We start from the raw sequence: 21,681 nt of genomic DNA on the forward strand, positions 1-21,681 counted from the left end.
CAAATGTCTCTTGTACAGAACCTGACCCAAAACCAAGCAGCTGCCACAAGTTCCTTAGGTCAGGGCAACGGGAGCTCGTCTTCTGCATGGTCCACCATGTTCCATATCCCAAAGTTCAAGTGGTCTCATGTGCACCAGCGTCTTCTGACAGATCTGCTCTTCTCCATTGAGACAGATGAACAGATGTGGAGAAGGTGAGAGAAGCACCAAGAATCGAACCAGACAAAATTACACTTGAGTTGACATGTAGACTCAACTTCGTAAATCATTTTTGCTAAACTAGGCAACTTTGAATGGTGATGGCACACAGAAGGGAAATTACTGGCACACTAAGATGTACAGAAATGCATATTATTTTGTTTTAATTGTAATAGTAGTTTAATTTTATTTAGCTTAAGCATTCTTTTTTAATTATTATTAGTCCCTCACAACTGGATATGGTGCTGCCCAATTGCCTCCTAAGCTTCCACAATGTGTGAATGACTGTAAATGCATATTTAAAAAAAGAAAACACTCAAAAGAGCATTACTGATTCTGTTTGTAGGCATTAAGTTGTAGGTAACCTGGAAATAGCTTGTTTAGTCAAGTTTTTTAATATTGGTAATACTAACATACAGTAAGTTCATATTTCCCTCAGGTTTCACACATACAGCTCTCTTTGATGTTGGAACAGATGCTATTTCATAGCTGGCTTTCTGATATGGTAATGACACCTTACCTCTCTCTCTCTCTATAGTCATTCGACTAAGACTGTAATGGACTTTGTGAACAGCAGTGAGAATGTGGTGTTTGTGCACAACACTGTCCATCTCGTCTCTCAGGTGGTGGACAACCTCATCATGGCCTGCGGAGGAATCCTTCCTTTGCTCTCTGCAGCCACCTCCTCTACGGTCAGTGTGTGTTTGTCTGCAACATACTCTGCTGGCATTAACTAATTTATTTTTACAGTGAAGCACAGTTAATACTCTGCAAAACTAAACTGCGACCCATCAACAGGGTCAGCAGCAGCCAAATGTTACCAGTGTACCCAACAATATCACCCAAGTTGATAAGAAGCCAGTCCAGTCTGGGCAAGAATGTGCTCTAAATATACAGTATGCTGACAAAAATTTCCTTTGGTGAGAAAGTGAAAGGTTCGTGTTGGTATGTTCTCTGGCTGGCGCTGCAAATTATGAACAAGTGCTTTGCACCACCTCTGGTGGTCAGGAGAAGTGGAACAAAACACAGAATCTTAATAGACTGCAAACTGGTTGCTGACTGGTTTTCATGTTTTCATATCACTACACATAGAGATCTTTCACTCCACAACACCAGTGTTTAGTGAGGTTGATAAGACTGTTAGCATCCTAATGGTGATGATCGTTATTATTCTTACTTTAATGATCATGAGCAGAAAACGGCACAGATTTCTGCAGAATTGCAACATCTGTCATTCATAAAAGTTATTAAATTCCCCACTATTTTATGTTTGTTTATTAAATATTGTAGGTAATTTCAGGATCCATTCAACTACCAATAAGGGGGCTTTCACACGTGGTTCAATTGCTTGGACCGAACCAGAGTTCGTTTCCTCCCCCCTGCTCCTGCCCCCGCTAGTTTCTGTTCATATCATATTATTTGAGTCAGAACTGCGGTCTGATTATGTCATCAACGTGAGTACAAGCAGCAGCTGTTTACCACTGTAACTAGGTAACAACTCAAGAAAATGTCAGCTTCACTGTGTTAAGAATTCATCTTTGTATTTACCACCAAAACTTTACATGCACAGAACGACACTTATGTTTGTCTGCCACGGATGCATTGAATGTGCAATTATGTGATGAATGTTAGCTGCTGTCTGCCTCGAGCCTGCGAATGGGTTGCATGAGATGTGAAGAATGTGACCTGCTCTCTGAAGAGGATTTATTTGGACACAAGCAGGTATGAGAAATGCATTATACCATAATAATTGAGATCAAGAGCCTGCAAAGACGCAAAATTATATTACAAGCCGTTAACTTCTGCATTTTGGTATGATTGCGTTCATATCAGCAGCGAACTGTACCAGAGTTCACTTAAACAGTACCCAACACCACCTTTTCAAGTGGACTCTGGTGCAGTTCGTGGGTGTTCACCTTAGTTCTGAAAACAGCGTTCACATCATCCAAATGAACTGAACTTTGAAGTCATTAGAACCGGGGTGCGCACCAAAAGTGCTACAGTGAAAGCATCCTAAGAGGATAGTACTCTCAAATCCATTTAATACATTTTACTATATTTAAATCCCTTTTGCAGAATTCCACAAATTTTCCCTCAAAATCAGCGCAGAAAATTCAAAAAAAGTCTACAGATTCTGTTTGGGCCTGATTATGAGTAATTTGATACAGTGGCTTGATGATTACCACAGGGGTGAAAATGGAAAGCTTAGGGTGATGATGAAGGTGTATTATAATGACTGGAGCAAAGATGAAGGCTATAGTTACAGCAATGATGTTGATTATATTGATGTCACTGTCTTGCAGCATGAGCTGGAGAATATTGAGGCATCTCAGGGTTTGGCTGTGGAGGCATCACTGATGTTCTTGCAGAGGCTTATCAATCTAGTGGACGTGCTCATCTTCGCCAGTTCACTCACCTTCACAGAAATCGAGGCAGAGAAGAACATGTCCTCTGGAGGAATCCTAAGACAATGCCTACGTTTGGGTATATCTCTCTCTTTATCTCTGTTTTATTTTTGTTTTTGTTTCTGTATTTCTCATTTTCTCTCGGTACCCCTGAATCTCTTTCAGATCTCTTTTTCCTGTCCTGTCCTGCTCACTCACACTTTGCTGCTGCTCCTCTTTTATCACTCCATCATTTTCAATTAATGTCCTTCTCTATGTTGCTTCCCTGAACCCCCCCCCTTTTTTTATTTTTTGTCCCTTTTCTCCTGTGTTCTGTCTTTTGCAGATGTTCTTTCCTTTTTTTCCCCCTTCTCTTCACCCCCACTCTTTTTTTGCTTATTGATTTCTCTCTATTGGCACATTTGGTAGATGTAATAACTACCTCTCTCTCTCTCTCTCTCTCTCTCTCTCTCTTTCTCCCATTCTCTCTCTTTTACGTATGAGTTCTCTGATAGTGTTATTATAAGCTCTCCACACTGCAGTGCTCTAAAATGACGACCATAATCAGCCCATTGACTCTAATGCCTTTTTTGTAGCCCGAGGCACCTCCTTCTTTATAGTTCTATGTATCACATACTGCACTCCTGCGTAACAGTCCACATAACTGAAATCCAGACGTTCAGATCAGTTAAATAATTAATTTCTTTCTACCACTCACACACACATGAACATACACACACACTCTACATGACCCTCTCTGAATCTATCTAGACACCATCAAATCTCTCCCTCCTCTGAGTATCACAGTTCTCCACGCTATTACTGTTCCTCTTTGCCACATCAGCTCTCTCGCCCATGTTACACACAAAGCCACTAACAAAATAGCCGCCATGTTAAATCAACTTAACAGTGTGTGGCAAGTTCAGGGCAGAGCCTTCTTATTGGTGGAGAGGGAGAGAAACTGAAGCCTGTTTTTAGGACGGCTGAAAGTATAAAATGAATATTTGATGAGGTCTGTCTGCATATAATCTGATTTGGGATCTGTAATAAGGTTTCTCCTGCAATCCCTTCTTCTCTTGCTCCCTCCCTCTCTCACTAAAATAGAACAGTTTAATTGAAAAAGCTGGTCGGTTCTCGCAGTGGAATAATACCTGTAATCTAAGCATTTTAGAGTTTACATTTGTCTGTTGTCAAGGCATAAGAGGATAGAGGGTTACATAGAGTCATACACTCAAATGCACACAGTCACACACACATTGTTGTGCTGAAATCGCTTGCAGTACATTTAAAAACTATGTGTGTCTTTGGGAGATTGTAATTGTTCTCTCTCACACACACACTCACATGCACCAGAATTGCTCTTATAGCATGCAATACATCAAATTAAGAGCAGTAACAGAGGATTTTTTCTGCACCATAGTGGGAACCCTCCTACAATCATTAAACACAGAATGATTCATGCCACGTTTGTTACCTGGTTGGAGGTATTTCAGCAACATCATCTGTTTTGCAAACATTTAACGGTTTAAAGGAAAAACTCATCCCAAACTGGTAGGACTATATTTTGAAAAAAGATGACCTTGTGGCATGCTTGAATTATTCTGCATTTTTGTTATAGAACACTAATTTCTAATTCTATCTGTGCGCATGTACTTTAGTTTTAGGGGCGCTTGCTGAGGCAATCATTACTATTACTATTGCTCATACGTAGGGTTAGGGATTTGAACAAACCTCTAACCCAGTGTATTAAACCGTTTGTGCTACAGACATGAATGATACCTCAAATTGTGGAGCTTACTGAGGGAAGGTGTGCTAATACTTTTCTAAGCAATCTGACTTGGCAGACAAAAAAACAAGTGAAAAAACCCCATTGACTTACATAAAAGAGGAACAGGGTGATATTTAAGGACTGCTTCCCATTCAGTTATCTAATTAAGAAATGTCTTCCTCACATTTTTGAGTCTGTCTTCACCCCTGTTTTTACTCAGAAGACAGTATTTGTAGTCATTCTCATAGGTGCCTCTCCATATCTTGTTTCCTTAAATCTATTTATCTTTTTTGAATTTTTTTTTTATTTACCCTTGCATCTGGCATTATCCGTATTTTTACTTCTTAATTGCTCTCTTCAACTCTCTCTCTCTCTCTCTCTCTCTCTCTCTCTCTCTCTCTCACTCTCTCTGTTTTCCCTCAGTGTGTGCGATGGCTGTGAATAACTGTCTGGAATGTCAGCACCACACTCTGGGTAAGTCTGATGCAGAGAGCAGCCGTGGACAGCAAAGCCTTCTGGGAGCCGTCAAGTCTATACCAGCACAGGCAAGTTTAACATCATGCCAGTGATTCTCTCTCTCTCTCTCTCTCTCTCGTTACTTTAATGTCCAGCTGGTAGTTTAAGATATGTCTTTTGGTCAAAGTTCCTAGGTCTGATTCTGATGGTTCCAGTAAAAAACACTTTTTCTTCCGCATGTGTTTTGTTGCCCATAGTCACATTTCATCTGTTATTCAGAGTTTTTGCAAAACTGTTGTATTTATGTCTCTGATCCTCAGCGCGGTCTAAATGTGGCGTAGAGAACAAAAGATTCCCAAGTTTTCCCAAAATCGTAAGTGATATCGACTGTTGCTTTGATAAGGCAGTGGGGATATTAGGAGTTTTTCTGTAGAGCTAACTGTGTGAACTCTGTTTGTGTGCTGTGCGTTACAGAGTCCTGTGGACATTGTAACTGGAGGGATGTCTCCTTTTAGAGATTTAGACCGACTGCTGCAGGACATGGACATCAATCGTCTACGTGCTGTGGTGTTCAGAGGCATAGTGAGTAGCACTGATATATTGATGACAAGATTTTTCATTATTGTTATGTAATATCTGATTACCGATACATTACAAATCTAGACTTTCGCTATTAAACCCACCACCCCCAAAACAAACATAAACCATAAACACTTAAACACACTAACACTCTCATCCAGAGTTTTATGTGATACAAGTAAAACTCCAGAACATTACAATGGAATTATTATATAGTATGAATAAAAAAATAAAAAAATAAATAATAAAATTAAAAAAACAACATCATATAATCTCAGCAAAAAAGAAACATCCCTTTTTCAGGACACTGTATTTTAAAGAATTTTTTTTTTTAATCCAAATAACTTTACAGATCTTTATTGGAAAGGGTTTAAACAATGTTTTCCATGCTCGTTCAATGAACCATAAACAATTAATGAACATGCACCTGTCGAACGTTTGTTAAGACACTAACAGCTTACAGACGGTAGGCAATTCCTGCAAGACAGTAATGTCAGTGTTCTGCCATGACCAGCAAAGAGCCTGGATCTCAATCCCATTGAGCACATCTGGGACCTGTTGGATCGGAGGGCGAGGGCTAGGGCCATTCTCCCAGAAATGTCCAGGAACTTGCAAGTGCCTTGGTGGAAGAGTGGGGTAACATCTCACAGCAAGAACTGGCAAATCTGGTGCAGTCCATGTGGAGGAGATGCACTGCAGTACTTAATGCAGCTGGTGGCCACACCAGATACTGACTGTTACTGTTACTTTTGATTTTGACCCCCCCTTTGTTCAGGGACACATTATTCCATTTCTGTTTGTCAAATGTCTGTGAAACTTGTTCAGTTTATGTCTTAGATGTTGAATCTTTTTATGTTCATACAAATATTTACACATGTTAAGTTTGCTGAAAATAAAAGCAGTTGAAAGTGAGAGGACTTTTTTTGCTGAGTTTATATATCAGTAGCTTCTGATAACAACCATTGCCAGTGATAATAATAATAAAGCAAATATTGACTTTTTATATGTCACTAATATACTGTACATGTATTGGTGTAGTTGTGATATGTTGGTAAGCAGCATTTTTTTATTGTTTTGCTTGTTTTGCGTGTCTGTACTAAAGGAGGACAGTAAACAGGCTCAGTTCCTGGCCCTGGCAGTGGTCTACTTCATTTCCGTGCTCATGGTGTCCAAATATAGGGACATCCTGGAGCCACACAATGACAAACACATCCAGCGCACACAGTCAGTCAGAAGCACAGGTAATCACCTAAACCCACATACACCACTGTTACAAAAAAAATAAACCCAGAAAAACCCTCTGTAAAGACCAGCTACACATAGGTACTCTATGAATCAGAGGTATACCGATATATCAGTTTTTACGATTTAATCAGTGCCAATAGTTGCTTTTTGGAACTATCGGTTTTCTGCAAAAAACTATGCCGATAGTTGACAAATTTATTTATTTATTTATTTATTTTTATTCCTCTGTGTTCCTCTGTGGCTGGCGCAGGATAATTCTACAATTAGAATGGCTTTGTTCTACAGTATAACAGTGGCCTCTAGAAGTGAAATACCTCGTGGGGGCTATCCAAATCAAAATTTCTCATCATTGACAATATTCATCTATATTTTGTTATTTTGGTTAAATGATCAAGTGTTCTAAATTGAAGCGAGGTCATGCAAAGAAAAATGTGAGTATATGGAATCATGCCCCGCCAGCACAAACGTGTCTCCAACTTCATATCTTGTGAATTCTAATAAACCTTATTCTGCATTAAAACTCATCTGGTGACATATGTATATACTGTATATACACTGATCAGCCACAACATTAAAACCACCTGCCTAATATTGTGTAGGTCCCCCTCGTGCCGCCAAAACTGTGCCAACCCGCATCTCAGAATAGCATTCTGAGATTATATTCTTCTCACCACAATTGTACAGAGCAGTTATCTGAGTTACCATAGACTTTATCAGTGCGAACTACTCTGGCCATTCTCTGTTGACCTCTCTCAACATCAAGGCATTTCCGTCCACAGAACTGCCGCTCACTGGATGTTTTTTATTTTTGGCACCATTCTGAGTAAATTCTAGAGACTGTTGTGTGTGAAAATCCCAGGAGATCAGCAGTTACAGAAATACTGAAACCAGCCCATCTGGCACCAACAATCATGCCACGCTCCAAATCACTGAGATCAAATTTTTTCCCCATTCTGATGGTTGATGTGAAAATTAACTGAAGCTCCAGATCCGTATCTGCATGATTTTATGCACTGCACAGCTGCTACACGATTGGCTGATTAGATAATCGCATGGATGATTGTCAGACAGGCTGGTTTGAGTATTTCTATAACTGCTGATCTTCTGGGATTTTCACACACAACAGTCTCTAGAATTTACTCCGCAAGGTGCCAAAAACAAAAAACATCCAGTGAGCGGCAGTTCTGCAGGCAGAAATGCCTTGTTGATGAGAGAGGTCAACAGAGAATGGCCAGACTGGTTCGAACTGTCTATAGTACAAAGTCTATAGTAACTCAGATAACCACTCTGTACAATTGTGGTGAGAAAAATATAATCTCAGAATGCTGTTTTGGTGGCATGAGGGGGACCTACACAATATTTGACAGATGGTTTTAATGTTGTGGCCGATCGGTGTGTGATATGTGTGTGTATATATGTGTATATTATTATCTGGTGAATAAATAGGCTATTAAAAGCTTGAGTAAATACCTAAATATAGAGCATTAATGTACAACAGAGCCAAGTCTCCGTCATTACTAAGAAAACGTTTTAGCATTCTGTAAATCGATTTAAAAAAATATTGGCCGATTAATCAGTTATCTGCCTTTTCCACCACCTTAGTTATCGTATTGGCAAAATCCTTCATCGGTTGACCTCTAGTATGTATCCAGTCTTAGTTATCAGTAAACGTTTATGTGTTTGTGACATGCAGAAAGTGTTCAGTCTGATCTCGAGAATGGTTTGTCAGCACGCCGACGAGACTTTAACATGGAAGATGAGAAGTCCTCCATCATCCCTAGTGATGCTGACACACGAACCGGGCCAGACACTGTGTCTGAAGCCCTGTCCACTCTGTCCTCTGAGGTCAGGAGAGGTTAAGAGGTCTCTGATAGAGACAGCAAAGGGAAAAACATCAATATGAGGGATATTTTGAGAAGCCTCGTTAGCGCACCATCTGACGACATCATGGTGGACCCCAACCTCTTACCACCAGTCTTTCTGGGTGCGGTCGGGGATGCCTCCCATGATCCATCTGTCCAGTTCCACTCCTTTGACAGGTGAGTGACAAATCAAAATCAATGTTTACTGGCCAATCAGAGCACACTGATCTGTTGCAAAACAGCTTCTACCTCTATTTAAAGGGGTCATGAATTGCTTTTTTAAAATAATTTTATTATCTTCCCTGAGGTCCAACGATAATGTTGTAAAAAAAATTTTTTGCACCAAAACAGTCATAATTTAGTAATACATGATAATTTTCCACCCTGTTTTTGGCCCTCTGTCTGAAACGCTCAGTTTTGGCATAAGCACCTCCTTAAAACTTCAATGTAAATGCCCACTGTTCTGAGTGGCTAACATCATGCAGCCCCTCAAAGCAAACTCAATCGGAAGAAAATTAACCTTGACATTTTAAAAGAAAATTGCAGGGTTTACACATAACACACATCCAACACATTGCATCTGAATATATTAAACCATTCATTGCAAGCACAACTGTTAACACTCAGCACCATAAACTATCAAACAGTCATGACATTTGAAGTATTCACGAATGCCCATCCTTCAATAACATTTCCTTTGCAAAGCTTGAATCGTATTATGACACTTCACAAGCAATCCATGCTGACATTAAAAAAACTAACACATCATAGTCCAAAGAACGTTGAAATGATGCACACACATACTGTAGACGCAAAGAGGTGCACATCGCCGGAAACACACTAAAACGGTAAAAAACTTCAAATGTCAAAGACATCCATCGTCAAAGACGTCCTATGTTTACATACACCAACAATTAAAAAGAATGCAAATGGGCAAAAGAACGTGTCCATGACGTGTTTGTGCTCAAAGCAACAAGAGGCAGCAGCTGAATGAAAGAGAATTGCTTCTCCCTTTCAGAGTTGTAACTTGGCACCACATCTTTTAAAAGCAGCAAGATACATGACAGCGATCAAAGAGTCTGTGTACAGTTTTTATACAAAATAATTCAAAATAGTCCAGATGGGTCCCCTTAGGTTTTATGTTAGGAATACTTAGCCACGGAAGGCCTGCTCTATTGACTTGAACTGCGCGCCAGTGGGCGGGGCCGTGGGTGCGATGATGCATGTTGTAGGTTGTGTAAATACAAATGAGCAATGTGTCGTGACGTCATGAACAGACAGATTTCAAAACGAGACGTTTCAGCAGGGTGGCAACTATAAATGCTCTTTTTAGACTTGGGAGGAGGTTTTGAGTTCTGAAATGTACAGTATGTTTTTATTGTACAGTTACTTCTTATATGTCTAAATATCAAGGAAAATTTGATTCTCCATTTCATGACCCTTTTATCAGCTGTTGTTCTCTCTCCACATATTTTTTTTTTATGTCCTCACATGAAAGCATGTTTTCTGTGAGTGTGCAATGGCACCGTGTCAGGAGCCTGTGTGTTTTTTGGTTGACTTTCTGAGTATCTGACTTGCTGTGGAAGGGTGCTGTTCTGCCTTACAAAGCAGAGCCAATCAAAAAAGCCTTTTGGAGACGTGTGCACACAAACAATATTCTCTTTTCAGGTCCTCTGCCAGTGTATTTGAGCCTGTATTTGTTTGTGTTTGCTGGTTTGTGTGTGACACAGTGCATTGCAATATTTGACACCACGACACTATATTGATATTCTAAAGCAAAGAATAAAAATATTTTGTTATTTTTTACAAAATATTTTGACCATCACCCAGAGCAAGTGTGTGAGAAACAAAATAAACAGTGGAAAATAGGTTAATTAATAATCAATATTTTCAATTTGACCAAATTGCAAACTTAGAAGAAGCTCTGAATAAAACAGAATATTGTTGAATTGTTTAGGTTGTCCATAAAGATCCTCCATACAGCTAAAATCCAAGCACTTTTGTGTAGTGACAAACACGCTGGAATAAAGATGCACTGTTCCCTTGCATAATTTTTTGACGTGCCTATGCTATTTCTGTTGCTTTACAATGATGCAGATTGTAAATGATGCACTGAATTAAGTGCGCTGAAGTCCACTGGGTAAACTATTGTAAATACATCACAATTATTGTATTTCCTGTATTGTATCTACTGATTCCCACCCCTGGTGTGTGAATAGCAAGGACTTCTGATCATGCCACCAACATAAACAGGCCCCTTTTTCTTTTGTGTCTTTTTGTGATGCTTTTTCAGAGCTCTTCCTTCACATTACTTTCTGTTTTCAAAAAAGTGAAGGTCTAAAGAGTGTAGCTTAACTGCTACTCTGTGGGGAGGGTGGGATGCTTTGAGAAACAAGATCCACAGCTATGTTTTGGCGGACTTCTTCAATGTCTGGTTTTCATTTGCTACATTGTGTGTGCATCAGTCTGACATAACCAGAGAGGGATTATTACAAAAAGAAAAAGATGAGAGAGAGATGAGAGAGAGAGAGAGAAACTCAAAAAAGGCAAATCATTTTGCTTTTGTGTTAGAAATAGAAGTATATCATGCCATCTTCTCTCCATTTACCTCCTAGTTTCTCACATCTTTTTTCTCCATCTCTCTCTCTCCCCCTATCCTTCGTTCACCCTCTGGGCATCTGTGAGACATCCCTCTGATCTGGCCTTGTGTTTTTATATGAGGAATGCTCTGTCAGGTATCAGGACGCTGCTGGTATCAGGACAGGGATTACTCTGGCTCCTGCTGAGCTCCCAGCAGTCACTGCAGCTCTCCTCTGCAGCCATCTCTCAGAAAGAAAGAAACATTCTGAGAGCACTTTCACTGTTGCTCTTATTCAGGTGGGGACTTGTCATCAGGTCTTCAGTCAGTCTGAAGGCTTAAGTATACTTTGGTTGTCCACGTGCCGCTAAATTCTTTTTTAACTTTTTTCAGTATTGGTGTAGTTTGTGCATTTTGCCTGTGTATGGCAGTATAGTTGCTCCAGTTTTCATTCTTATGGATGGTTTTAGGATGTGTTTGGGAGAGCTGGTCTTAGATCAGTGAGAATCGATGAGTTGCATCAAGAACCAGACGAAGGCCCCAGAGAAAATCTTATCTCCTTACAGATCCCTCTATCTCCTTATCTGGATGACTCCTGCTCCAAGTCTGGTGTTTTCCAAGTTCAGTTACACATGCCCCTTCTTTAACACGCATTTCCTTCCCTTGCATAAACTATTTACTTTTGGGTAACCTGCTGTCAATATGTGGCAAACAAAACAGTTTGCTGCAAATAATTGCCAGAAGTTTGAAGCTTTTCACTGGTAGTGGTAAACCTGCAGCAAACTTTTGGCAACAATGGACATTTTTCTGCTTCTGGCAAACAATTTTGTGGCAAACTTTTCACAGATATCGGCCACTACTGGCAAATAGTTATAGCAAACCTGTAGCAACAAGGGATGATTCATCACAGCTGTCAAACGTTTCACTTAAGTGATATGTGGTTAGTCACATTATAATAAAGCTGAAGTGTGTAATTTCTGCACTGCTAGCGCCACTGAATGGAATTGCAAAAAAACAAACATTGTTTTCAAAACCTCTTTCTGTATACAGAAAGTATTCCTGCCATTAATGAAACAAATAGATAGTTCCACCCCCAGCTCACGCCATTGGTTCATCCATATTTTGTTATTTTGATTAAATTATCAAGTGTTCTAAATTGAAGTGAGGGCATGCAAAGAAAGTCAGTGTTGGAGTCAGTGTTGTTGTGTAGGGTCTAGATGGGTCGCTCAAAACAAACACGAATTTTCAAAGCACCACCGAGGCATGGGCCACGTCCACACGAATAGGTTTTCATTTCAAAATGCATCTTTTTCTCTACATTTTGGCCTTCCTTCCACGCTGAGAGTGCATTTTTGACAGTGAAAACTGAGCTTTTTAAAAATTCTCTCCCAAGTGGATAAATTTGAAAACGCCATCTTCGCATTATAGTGTGGACTGGGAAAACTGAGATATCTGAAAACGATGACACATTTTTTGTGCGATCATTTCAACCCAAAACAATCAAGATGGCAGCCTATGTATGTTACTATTTTATCTTTGATAGCATTGTTAAAGATACATTTTCACATTGCATTTCTTCAAAGGCGATGGGAAGTTTACCCGGAATTGCTGTCCGATGACGGAACACAAGGACAATTGCATTTCAGACCGTAAATAGAACGGTGAATTTCCGCATGTGTAGTAAGGGGATTTAAGAATTTTCATAAGTTTGTGGACGGGCAACTTTAGAAAAACACTCAAAAAACAGCAGTGTGGACGGAGGCTGTTTCGAAAATGAAAACGCCTTTTTCAGATGTATCCATATTAATGTGGACGTAGCCACAGTGTTTACAGTTTTTCATGAAAATTAACTGATAAATAGCTTACTTATACTGTAGTTGTCTCTGCATATTTAGCTGGGATAAAAGAAAGTATTTTAACACTGAAAAAGTTACACTCTTCAGCTTTAATGTGAATGAAGAAAAAAAGTGAAAAACTTAATTAACTGAAAATAATTGCAAACTATAGATTTAAAATGCAATGTTCACCAAAAGTTTGGTGAATAAGAGTCTTACTCATATTTCACGCAAAACTGTTCTCCACAAAGCTCATTTGCATTGGGGCAATGATTGACAGAACTCTGTATTCTTGTAAGGGCTGTCCTCTTCTCCTCCTCTTTTCTATTTTCCCACTCTCTTTCCAGCCCTTTTCTGTGTCTCTTGCTCTTTTTCTTTTGAGTCCCTTACAGTAAAATTTGCCCAATTACGTTACTTTGAAGATTTGACTAATGTGCTTTCCTCTACACTCCTCAACCACATGTATAAATGAGTTAGATCATCTGAAATGCCAACCAAATATTTCATACCTGCAGGCATGAATACTCCCACTGTTCCCTCTACTAAAGTGTTTCTGCATTTAACTCCATTCATACTATGTACACAGCGTCTCCTTAAGTTATGCTCTGTGCCAGTATGTGTGCGTGTATGTCGGAGCACCCAGACTGTTAGGATTGAATCCCAGGGGGATTTATGACCATTATATATGGAACAAAACAGTGTCTTCCAAATAAAACTGACCTGGGGTCAGGGGTAAAATGGACCTTACATTTATTTACTATCAATAACACCCTGATTTTACCGTATGTCTTTCTTACCCCACTCTTGTTTTGACATGAAGTCTGCAAATATTTGCTGATAGGATCCAGAGACTGGTGAATGGTGTCACAATAATGCGTTGAACGTAATTTGATTTACACATGAACAAATAAATATGGCTGCAGAAAGGGCTTGAATTTCACAGAGATGCACTGAAAAGACAAGAGAAGACTTTGTAGCTCAACCAAGTAATTATTTAAATGGTGTTTGTTCTATAATACTTGTGCTTGCTAAGGTAAGCATGACAATTACTATTGCTCATACTAACAGATTAGATATTTGAACAAAACCCTTACTCTAAGGATTATGCTTGGCCATGCAACTCATCTCACGTTTGTGTGGGAACACCATAGCATCATGACAGCCGTTTTTTCATGAGCAAGCACCACAGACATTTTCTCTGAAAAATGTAAAAATAATTTTTTTCTGTTTTTATCCATGCACAATGTCCTTGCACTAACAACTAATACATTAGCATGTATCTAATATTTCTGGAACATGAAATATAACCTTAAAAAATTATGTCAAAATAGAAGAGCATGGTATATACAGTATCTTACAACCAGTATAACAGAATGGTTTAATGCCTCATGCTTTGCAATTTCTAAGTGAGGAATCAGATTTCTTTTTTTTTTTTTTTTTTGCCCTTATTGAACATTAGCACAATACAAAATGTTGGTCCATCTCCTGTAAGATCTGTTTCTCACACACATTTCCTCACAAACAACACAAAATATCGATCCATCTCCTGTAAAATCTTTTTCTCACACACATTTCCTCGTGCCCGATCTCAGATGAGAGGCGATTACAGGAAACATGCTGTTACATGTTGTATCCAGGAGTGTTGGTTAAAACTGCTAAATAATTCAGCGGCTGGAATTCAAACTTCATGGACACTGGTCAGCACTGCCCTCTGGTCCGGTGGTGTAATTCTGGCAGCTCTGATTAATTGACAGCGGTAGTGGGTTGGGGCTAAATGTGGATAATGGTGTGCTGAATAATTTAAAACCTGCGCCTTTGAGCAGATGGATGCTCCCACCCCTTCCGTCAGCAGCTGTCAACCCCACCCTCCTTCCACTGGCCAGCGCTAAACATGCATTTGAGAATGAAAAGAAATGCACTTTGATAAAGTTTTTGGAGCAATGAAGTGCTCTAGAGCAAATTTTGTTGTTTGATGTTTGAGTTCAGGGTTCCACTTTCTGTTCAGAGTTCCACTGTGTTTAAAATTATGATAATCATCAAAGAACACACACATGATCTGTTCCGTAGCCTGAGCTGCCTATAGAAGCAGAATTTTAGGCATCGCATTTGTGCTTCCGAAGTGAAGGCTGGTCCAAAAGGTAGGCAACTTAAAGGAGTAGTTCACCCAAAAATGACATTTCTGTCATAATTTACTCACACACATGTTGTTGTTTATTACTTTTTCTTATGTGGAACGCAAGAGGAGAAATTTTATGAATATCTGAGTATGTCTTTTCAATACAATGACAGTTGATAGGGATTCAGTTGTGTATAAAGTTTATAAAGAACCCAAAAGTATCATAAGTATTCCATGCGGCTTGTGTGTCAGATTCCTTTATCTTCTGAAGGCATACGATAGGTTTTGGTGAGAAACGCATTGGAATCTTGAAGTCTGTAATGTATGTACATTAGCAACATACTAATGTCAAACTATTGGATTCAATTGTGAGTCGAGTCTCCCGTGCGAAGAACTTTTTTGTTCCATGTAGAGTTGCTGCCCATGTAGATCTTTCCAAATCACTCACTTATGAGGTTCCATGAAGGTTAGGATGCTCCCCATGTTGGCAGTAGGCATCAAGGTTTTGGAACAGAGCTACAATCCCTGAAATTCCTGGACTGGGTATTTTCAAGTTAAGGAGACATTGGTCAGATGTTTAGAAATGGTGTGAGAGCACTCTTATTCAATTCTGTTTCAGGGTCTGGACAGCCTCCAGCTGAGCATTTGAAACAGCCTGTCCAAGACTACTCTTATCTAATGCTAGCCTGACTCCTCTGTCTGTAGCATCTCTCTTGATGTGTTGTGGAGTGGAGTTAGTGACTGCGCAGCATTGCCTTCTCTGTCAACACTGATAAACTGAACACTGGTCACTGTGAAAGGCCAGAGCTCTGTCATGGCTTTCAGCTGATACAGATAATTTTAAAAAGCGTAGAGTGCAACAGCAAGCTGTAATGTCATGACGGAAGCTCTGGAATTGCCAGATATTATGTGTACTGTAGCTTTTATATCAACTTATGCGGTTACAAAAATGTTGCCAGGGTTACTTAGCGTGACTTTTTATATGTTTCTTCCCTGCTTTATGTCAGTCTGTTTCATGCACTTCTCTGAAACGTATTTAAATTCTTTTGATCATTTATCACTATTACTATCGATCATACCTAGGGTAAATTGTGTTTCAAAACTCCTAACCCTGTGTATTAAACATTGTAATGCACATCTGCGGAACTCATCGGACATGCCTGATACCTCAAATCGTGTGGCTTGTTGACTAGAGGTGTAATCAGACTTTTCTATAGGCGATTGGACAGTTTTTGCCTGGTAAAAAATTTTTAAGGTGGGACTTGAGCCATGTCTAGGGATAGGCTTGGGAACCAAGAGCCTGTTCCATTTATTTTCAAATACCGGAACAGAAAGGTTTTCACAACTTTTGGTTCCGTTAACGCTCCTTAAATGTGCATTCTGCTAAACCATGCTCAATTACTCTGAAAGTGTTTCCTGTGTTAGCAGTAATGCAACACTGCTATTGAATCAGCAGTGCAAAATATACAGTGCAACCATTATAGTCCGATTCCTAAAGGAATTACTCTTATGGGTTGGTTCTTTTGAATCTACACCACAAAGCATAAATCACTTCTTCCAACACAAATGAGTCTTATAAACTGGCTCACTTTATCGAATAAAAAACTTACTGAAACAGCATTTCGTCATGTCCAACTTGCAATGAACCAAGAACTGTTATTGTGTTATGTGTACTTAAAACAGAAGTATGTAACTTTTTTTTAATGTCAAAATACATTCCACTATCCTAGTTTATTGTTCATTGACAACTATAATTAAGCCATACATGGGTTTACCTCCCCCAAAAGTGTAAACTCTGAGCCTCCCAGGTACTATCAAAACATTGATGTTTATATTTTGAGCAACCCGCTCAGCCCCACCCATCCTTTCTAGCTCAACCTATAGCATGATTTTGGGGTGTGGCTACGTGTAGTATGCTGTTCAGCCAGGGAATATGACCATCCATGGCAGACATATACAGAGGAAAAGAAATTTAGCTTCTCCCAAATTCAAAGACTTGCTAAATAGGGCTGTGCAAAAATAATAATAAAAAAAAATAACTTTTTTTTTTTTTTTTTTTTTTTTGCTCGATTCAATATCAATTCTCAAAAGCCATGGATCGATCTTTTACTCTATGAACAACACTCCACTACAATCACTCAAATTTATATATTTGGAAACTGGCTGGTAAATATTTCACTCACCAGTAATTGTGTAGTATAATGGTGGAGTATTCAGCAGCAAGATCCGTTCACTGTGTGTTGAGAGTAGCAGTTGTTCCGTGTCCCCACACAACCGATTTGTCATTGAATAATTTCTCTTTTAATATTCTTTGTTCTTTACATTTAATTGTAATCAGGCATAGAACAGATGAGATAAAGCCACTTGAGTCTTGTCTCATTAACATGCACTATTTTAAAGGTGCTGTTTTAAAGAGACAGTACCGGTTTTAAGCACGTGTTCAACAAATCAATGTAAATACCTGTAAATAGTACAAATTATGCAATTAAACAGTAAAAATGTAACAAAATATAATATATGCAATATAATATCATATTTATTGATTAAATACATAACATTCATTTAAAAAAAGCTAAAATGTGACCAAAATGATGAAAAAATAAAAAATATATAAATAGTACAATTAGCATTTTCATATTTTACCTAGTTATTAGGTTCCACTGTATAATTAACATCATTAGCTGGGAGATTATTTATTTTTTATGTAAGCAAAAGGGACATTATAACTTAAATATACCCATATGAATCTATATCGAATCGGAAACTAATCGAATCGAGAGCTTGTGAATTGGAATCGAATCGGGAAATCTGTATCGATACCCAGCCCTACTGCTAAAAGACAAAGAAACAGAGAATGGATCAAAACCATTGTGAACATTGGTGTCACATTTACAAGGTGGAGGACTTTTTGGGGTTTAATAGAGATGCCAAACTTGCTGAGTTGCTTCTGGACAGGTAAGCTACACTCATGGTATTGCCACACAAGTTAGCTCATTACTATCGAGCGCCAGATAAATTCGTAAGATATTGGAATATGTATTGTTACGCATACTAGTTACCAGAAGAACCATCCTACCTCATGCTGAATCCCCCGCACACTCAGCTGCCATTCAGTCTGGCGATGTTTTCAGATGACCAGATTCCTCTGCCACGCTTTCTGCCCTGCGTGTATATGTTATAGTGGCAAATGTTGTTTGAAAATACACTTCATTTTTGTAATTCCATTTGGTGCCACTAGTTGTGCAGAAATTACATACTTCACCTAAAGGCTTGTGAAACTTCAATCAGAGTAATAACTGGATGGTTGTTGTTATGACAATGTGTAGTTCAATATACACATTATGAGTATTGTTGTAATTAGTGGCGTTTTATATATACTGTGTACAGTACTGTGCAAAAGTTTTAGACACTTGAGATGTTTCACAAAAACATTTGTCTTAAGATTGTTATTTATATCTTAAACTTTAGTGTGTCAATAAGAATTATTAATTTTAGACTCCCAAGCATTCCCTTTGCAAATAGAATAGAGTAGAATTGAAGTACTGGGAGTCCTGCAACAGATGGCCCTCACAGAGCCCCCTACTGAACATAGAGTCAGTCTGGGAGTACATGAAGAGGCCGAAGCTGTTGAGACGGCTTAAATAGATAGAAGAACTGTTGCAAATTCTCCAAGAAGCTTGGAACATCCTATCTGCCAACAACCAAGAAAACTGTGTCCAGGTGTCCTAGAAGAATTGGTGCTGTTTTGAAGGCAAAGTTGGTCACACCAAATATTGATTTAGCTTTTTTTTATGTTTACTGGGCTTTGTATGACATTCATTGATAAATTAAAACTTTTTCTTTTTTTTTTTTTTTAGAAATCCTCACAATGCAACATTTTTCACAAGTGCCTAAAACCTTTGCCCAGTACTGTATATAAAAAAGAAAATCATAAAATAAGTATTTTTGCAAGAATCTGTTCTGTAAAACAATTACATCATCTCATTATTTGGCAACAGGCTGCTGAGGACATAAAATCCAATGAGAATTGTATTTCTTATTTGCACATATTTCTTCCTCAAAAATAATAAAAGTATAGTCATTGGAACCGTTAAGGAAACATAAACATTAAGAAGAATCAGAATCTAACTTGGAATAGTTACATTTCTTATGCTTGCCATTCCTATCTAGGGATCAGAAATTCTTATTCCGAATATCCACGAGACTTGAGGGTGGGCTCTTTTAACTTTTTAGCTACCACCTATCAACACCCTAGCATTAAACCAAAGCAACACACTAAAGATCACTCAGAGATCTTAGCAAAAACATAGTTCTGCCCTGGCGACCACTTAAAACATCTTAGCATTGTGGCAGTGAATTTTGCCTGGGCAAGTGCCACTCACCTTTTCTTCAGAAAATATTATTATTATTTTTTTCAGAAATGTTAAAAATCTAGTTATAGAGTAGTGTTTAGAGGCACTCAAACCACTCTCTTCACAGATGAACCTGATATTTTGAAGACATCTTCAGTTCTTCAAACTTCAACCTAACCACAAAACAGCTAGTTTACCAGATCATCATGAGACATGACAATACAGTGACACACGGTAGCTTCTAGTGTACTAAGACCATAAAACACCGCCAGATTTAATCACTCACAAAGTTTAGAGCTCTGAGTGACAGGAGCTGGGAGGCCATTGATTGGTCGGAAGATAGATGTGGCCATTATGGAATATTCTGTGTCAGGGAAACAGGGCTCTAATTGCACTAACACAGTAAATGGGCTTCTTGTGTTGTGTGAGCTTGGCGGCTTTTTATGCTAAATCACATTATGCGCAGCATATTTAGCAGACAACATCAGTCTGATCGTTACAGAGCTGAAGATGGATCAAGAGCTAATGGTTTTTTGACAGAGTGCATGATTCTTTGGCTCTATGTATTAAGTTCAGAGAGTGCATGGCCTTTGTCTGGTGGTAGCATAAGAGTCTGCTTTCCACTGCTCTGTGCTCTTTCTAAAGACATTAGCAAATACATTTTTAGAGCTTAGACAGACAGTTCAAAAGGGGCTAGATTCAAAATGTTATAAATATATTAATAATGTTAATGAAGAAATGTGTTTAAAGCTGAAGTATATAATTTCTGTGGCACTAAAGAATTGTAATTTAACATTGGTAAAGCCAATGTTGCTGTGACTGGCTGAATGGGCTGCTCAAACAAACAGAGGAATGTTTTCATAGTGCCACAGTGTTACCCTTTTAGGTGAAATCCACAAATGCCTTTCTTATACTAAACTCTGCATATTAAGTTGTGAAATGAGAAATAATTTTAACATTAAAAAACAAACATCAGATTAAATTTTCTATATACATGACCTATAGGGGTGCAATGGTATGAGATTTTCACCATATGATAACCATGACAAAAGATACCAATATCACGGAATAAGGTACATTGCTAAGGTACATGGCTAATATTAATATAAGTAAAATAATGAAACAGTATTATCATACCATTTTATTTATATTATAATTTCGATATTATGTATAATATGATTTTTTTTTCAGTACTCTCAATTTTCTGCTATCACTGTCCATTTCCTGTATGCCTAAAACACTTTTAAAACCTGTTTTCTTTTTTCTTATAAAATAAAAAATAAAAAGTATTTTACAGATAAAACATTATTGGTAATAGTAAACTCATTGTATGCATACTGTTGCGCTGCATTTAAGCAAATAAATGCATCAACAAACAGTTGGCATGTTGAGACGCTGCATACAATCGCTTACATTTGTTTTTTGCGAATGTGACAGAAAGCAGAAACATAATGTTAGTCTACCTATAAACCTAATGAGTCATTACAAATCTTTTAAAACTATATTTTGTGTTGTGTTTTTTTTAAGCATGGGGGTCTGTCATTTATTTTAGAACTTTAAGCCTCTGTCCTACTTGCATTCATCTCCACAAATTCTATGGGAGGGTGCTCATGGAGAACACTGATTGTGCCTCATGGGTTTTTAAATGCCCAAGAAAGTCCCACACCATGGACTTCAACCGCATGGGTGGTAAAAACAGAAGTTCAGGCTCCTACACTGAGGTGTGAAGCGCTCTCCGGCCTGCAGTATATGCAAGTGACAGTTGAATGAAAAGGGAGAAAGCAATTCTCTAATTGAAATGATATTTACAGTGGGAAATGTTTATTCCTTTACTTAAATTTTAGAATAATGTAGAAAAAAAAAATCCTTACTTTATATTCATGAAATACCATGAATGAGAAAATGTCAATGGTATGATAACGGTCTGTTTCTAAAACAGCAAGATACTGTGAAACTGTTACATTCCTAATGACCCATTGTAAACCTTGTCTTGGTTCTCTGTTTTCTTGCAGGAGTGTCGTTGTTGCACCCAAAAAGGTGGGCGTGGCTCCTTCACCTAGAATGAGCACAGTCTCCGCCTCTGCTTCCGTCCCATTAGATACTGCTGCATCCTCAGGTGGGACTCCAGTCAAGAGTGTATCAGAGGTATCTGCAGGTGATACTGTCGAGAGCACAGAGTCTGCCACGGGTGAGCTGCATGTAATCAGGCCTAGTTGAAAATACAGCAGAATATACAGAGAAAATGCTTTTTTTAACCTTTTTATCAACACATATACTTTTATGAAGCAACATAAAATAATGGGGTGAT

General features: G+C 38.5%; 1 protein-coding gene across 1 annotated transcript in view; it reads left to right on the forward strand.

The window, feature by feature from the left end:
• LOC127443554 (lipopolysaccharide-responsive and beige-like anchor protein) overlaps nt 1-21,681 on the forward strand; it is a 309,792-nt gene that overhangs the window by 19,368 nt on the left and 268,743 nt on the right. The window contains 10 exon segments of the mRNA XM_051702239.1: nt 19-194; nt 737-890; nt 2,502-2,682; nt 4,774-4,895; nt 5,127-5,138; nt 5,281-5,388; nt 6,488-6,626; nt 8,324-8,444; nt 8,505-8,669; nt 21,386-21,561. Coding sequence (XP_051558199.1) covers nt 19-194; nt 737-890; nt 2,502-2,682; nt 4,774-4,895; nt 5,127-5,138; nt 5,281-5,388; nt 6,488-6,626; nt 8,324-8,444; nt 8,505-8,669; nt 21,386-21,561 — 1,354 coding nt within the window.

Source organism: Myxocyprinus asiaticus, chromosome 7 (genome assembly GCF_019703515.2).
Source record: "Myxocyprinus asiaticus isolate MX2 ecotype Aquarium Trade chromosome 7, UBuf_Myxa_2, whole genome shotgun sequence".
Lineage (NCBI taxonomy): Eukaryota > Metazoa > Chordata > Actinopteri > Cypriniformes > Catostomidae > Myxocyprinus > Myxocyprinus asiaticus.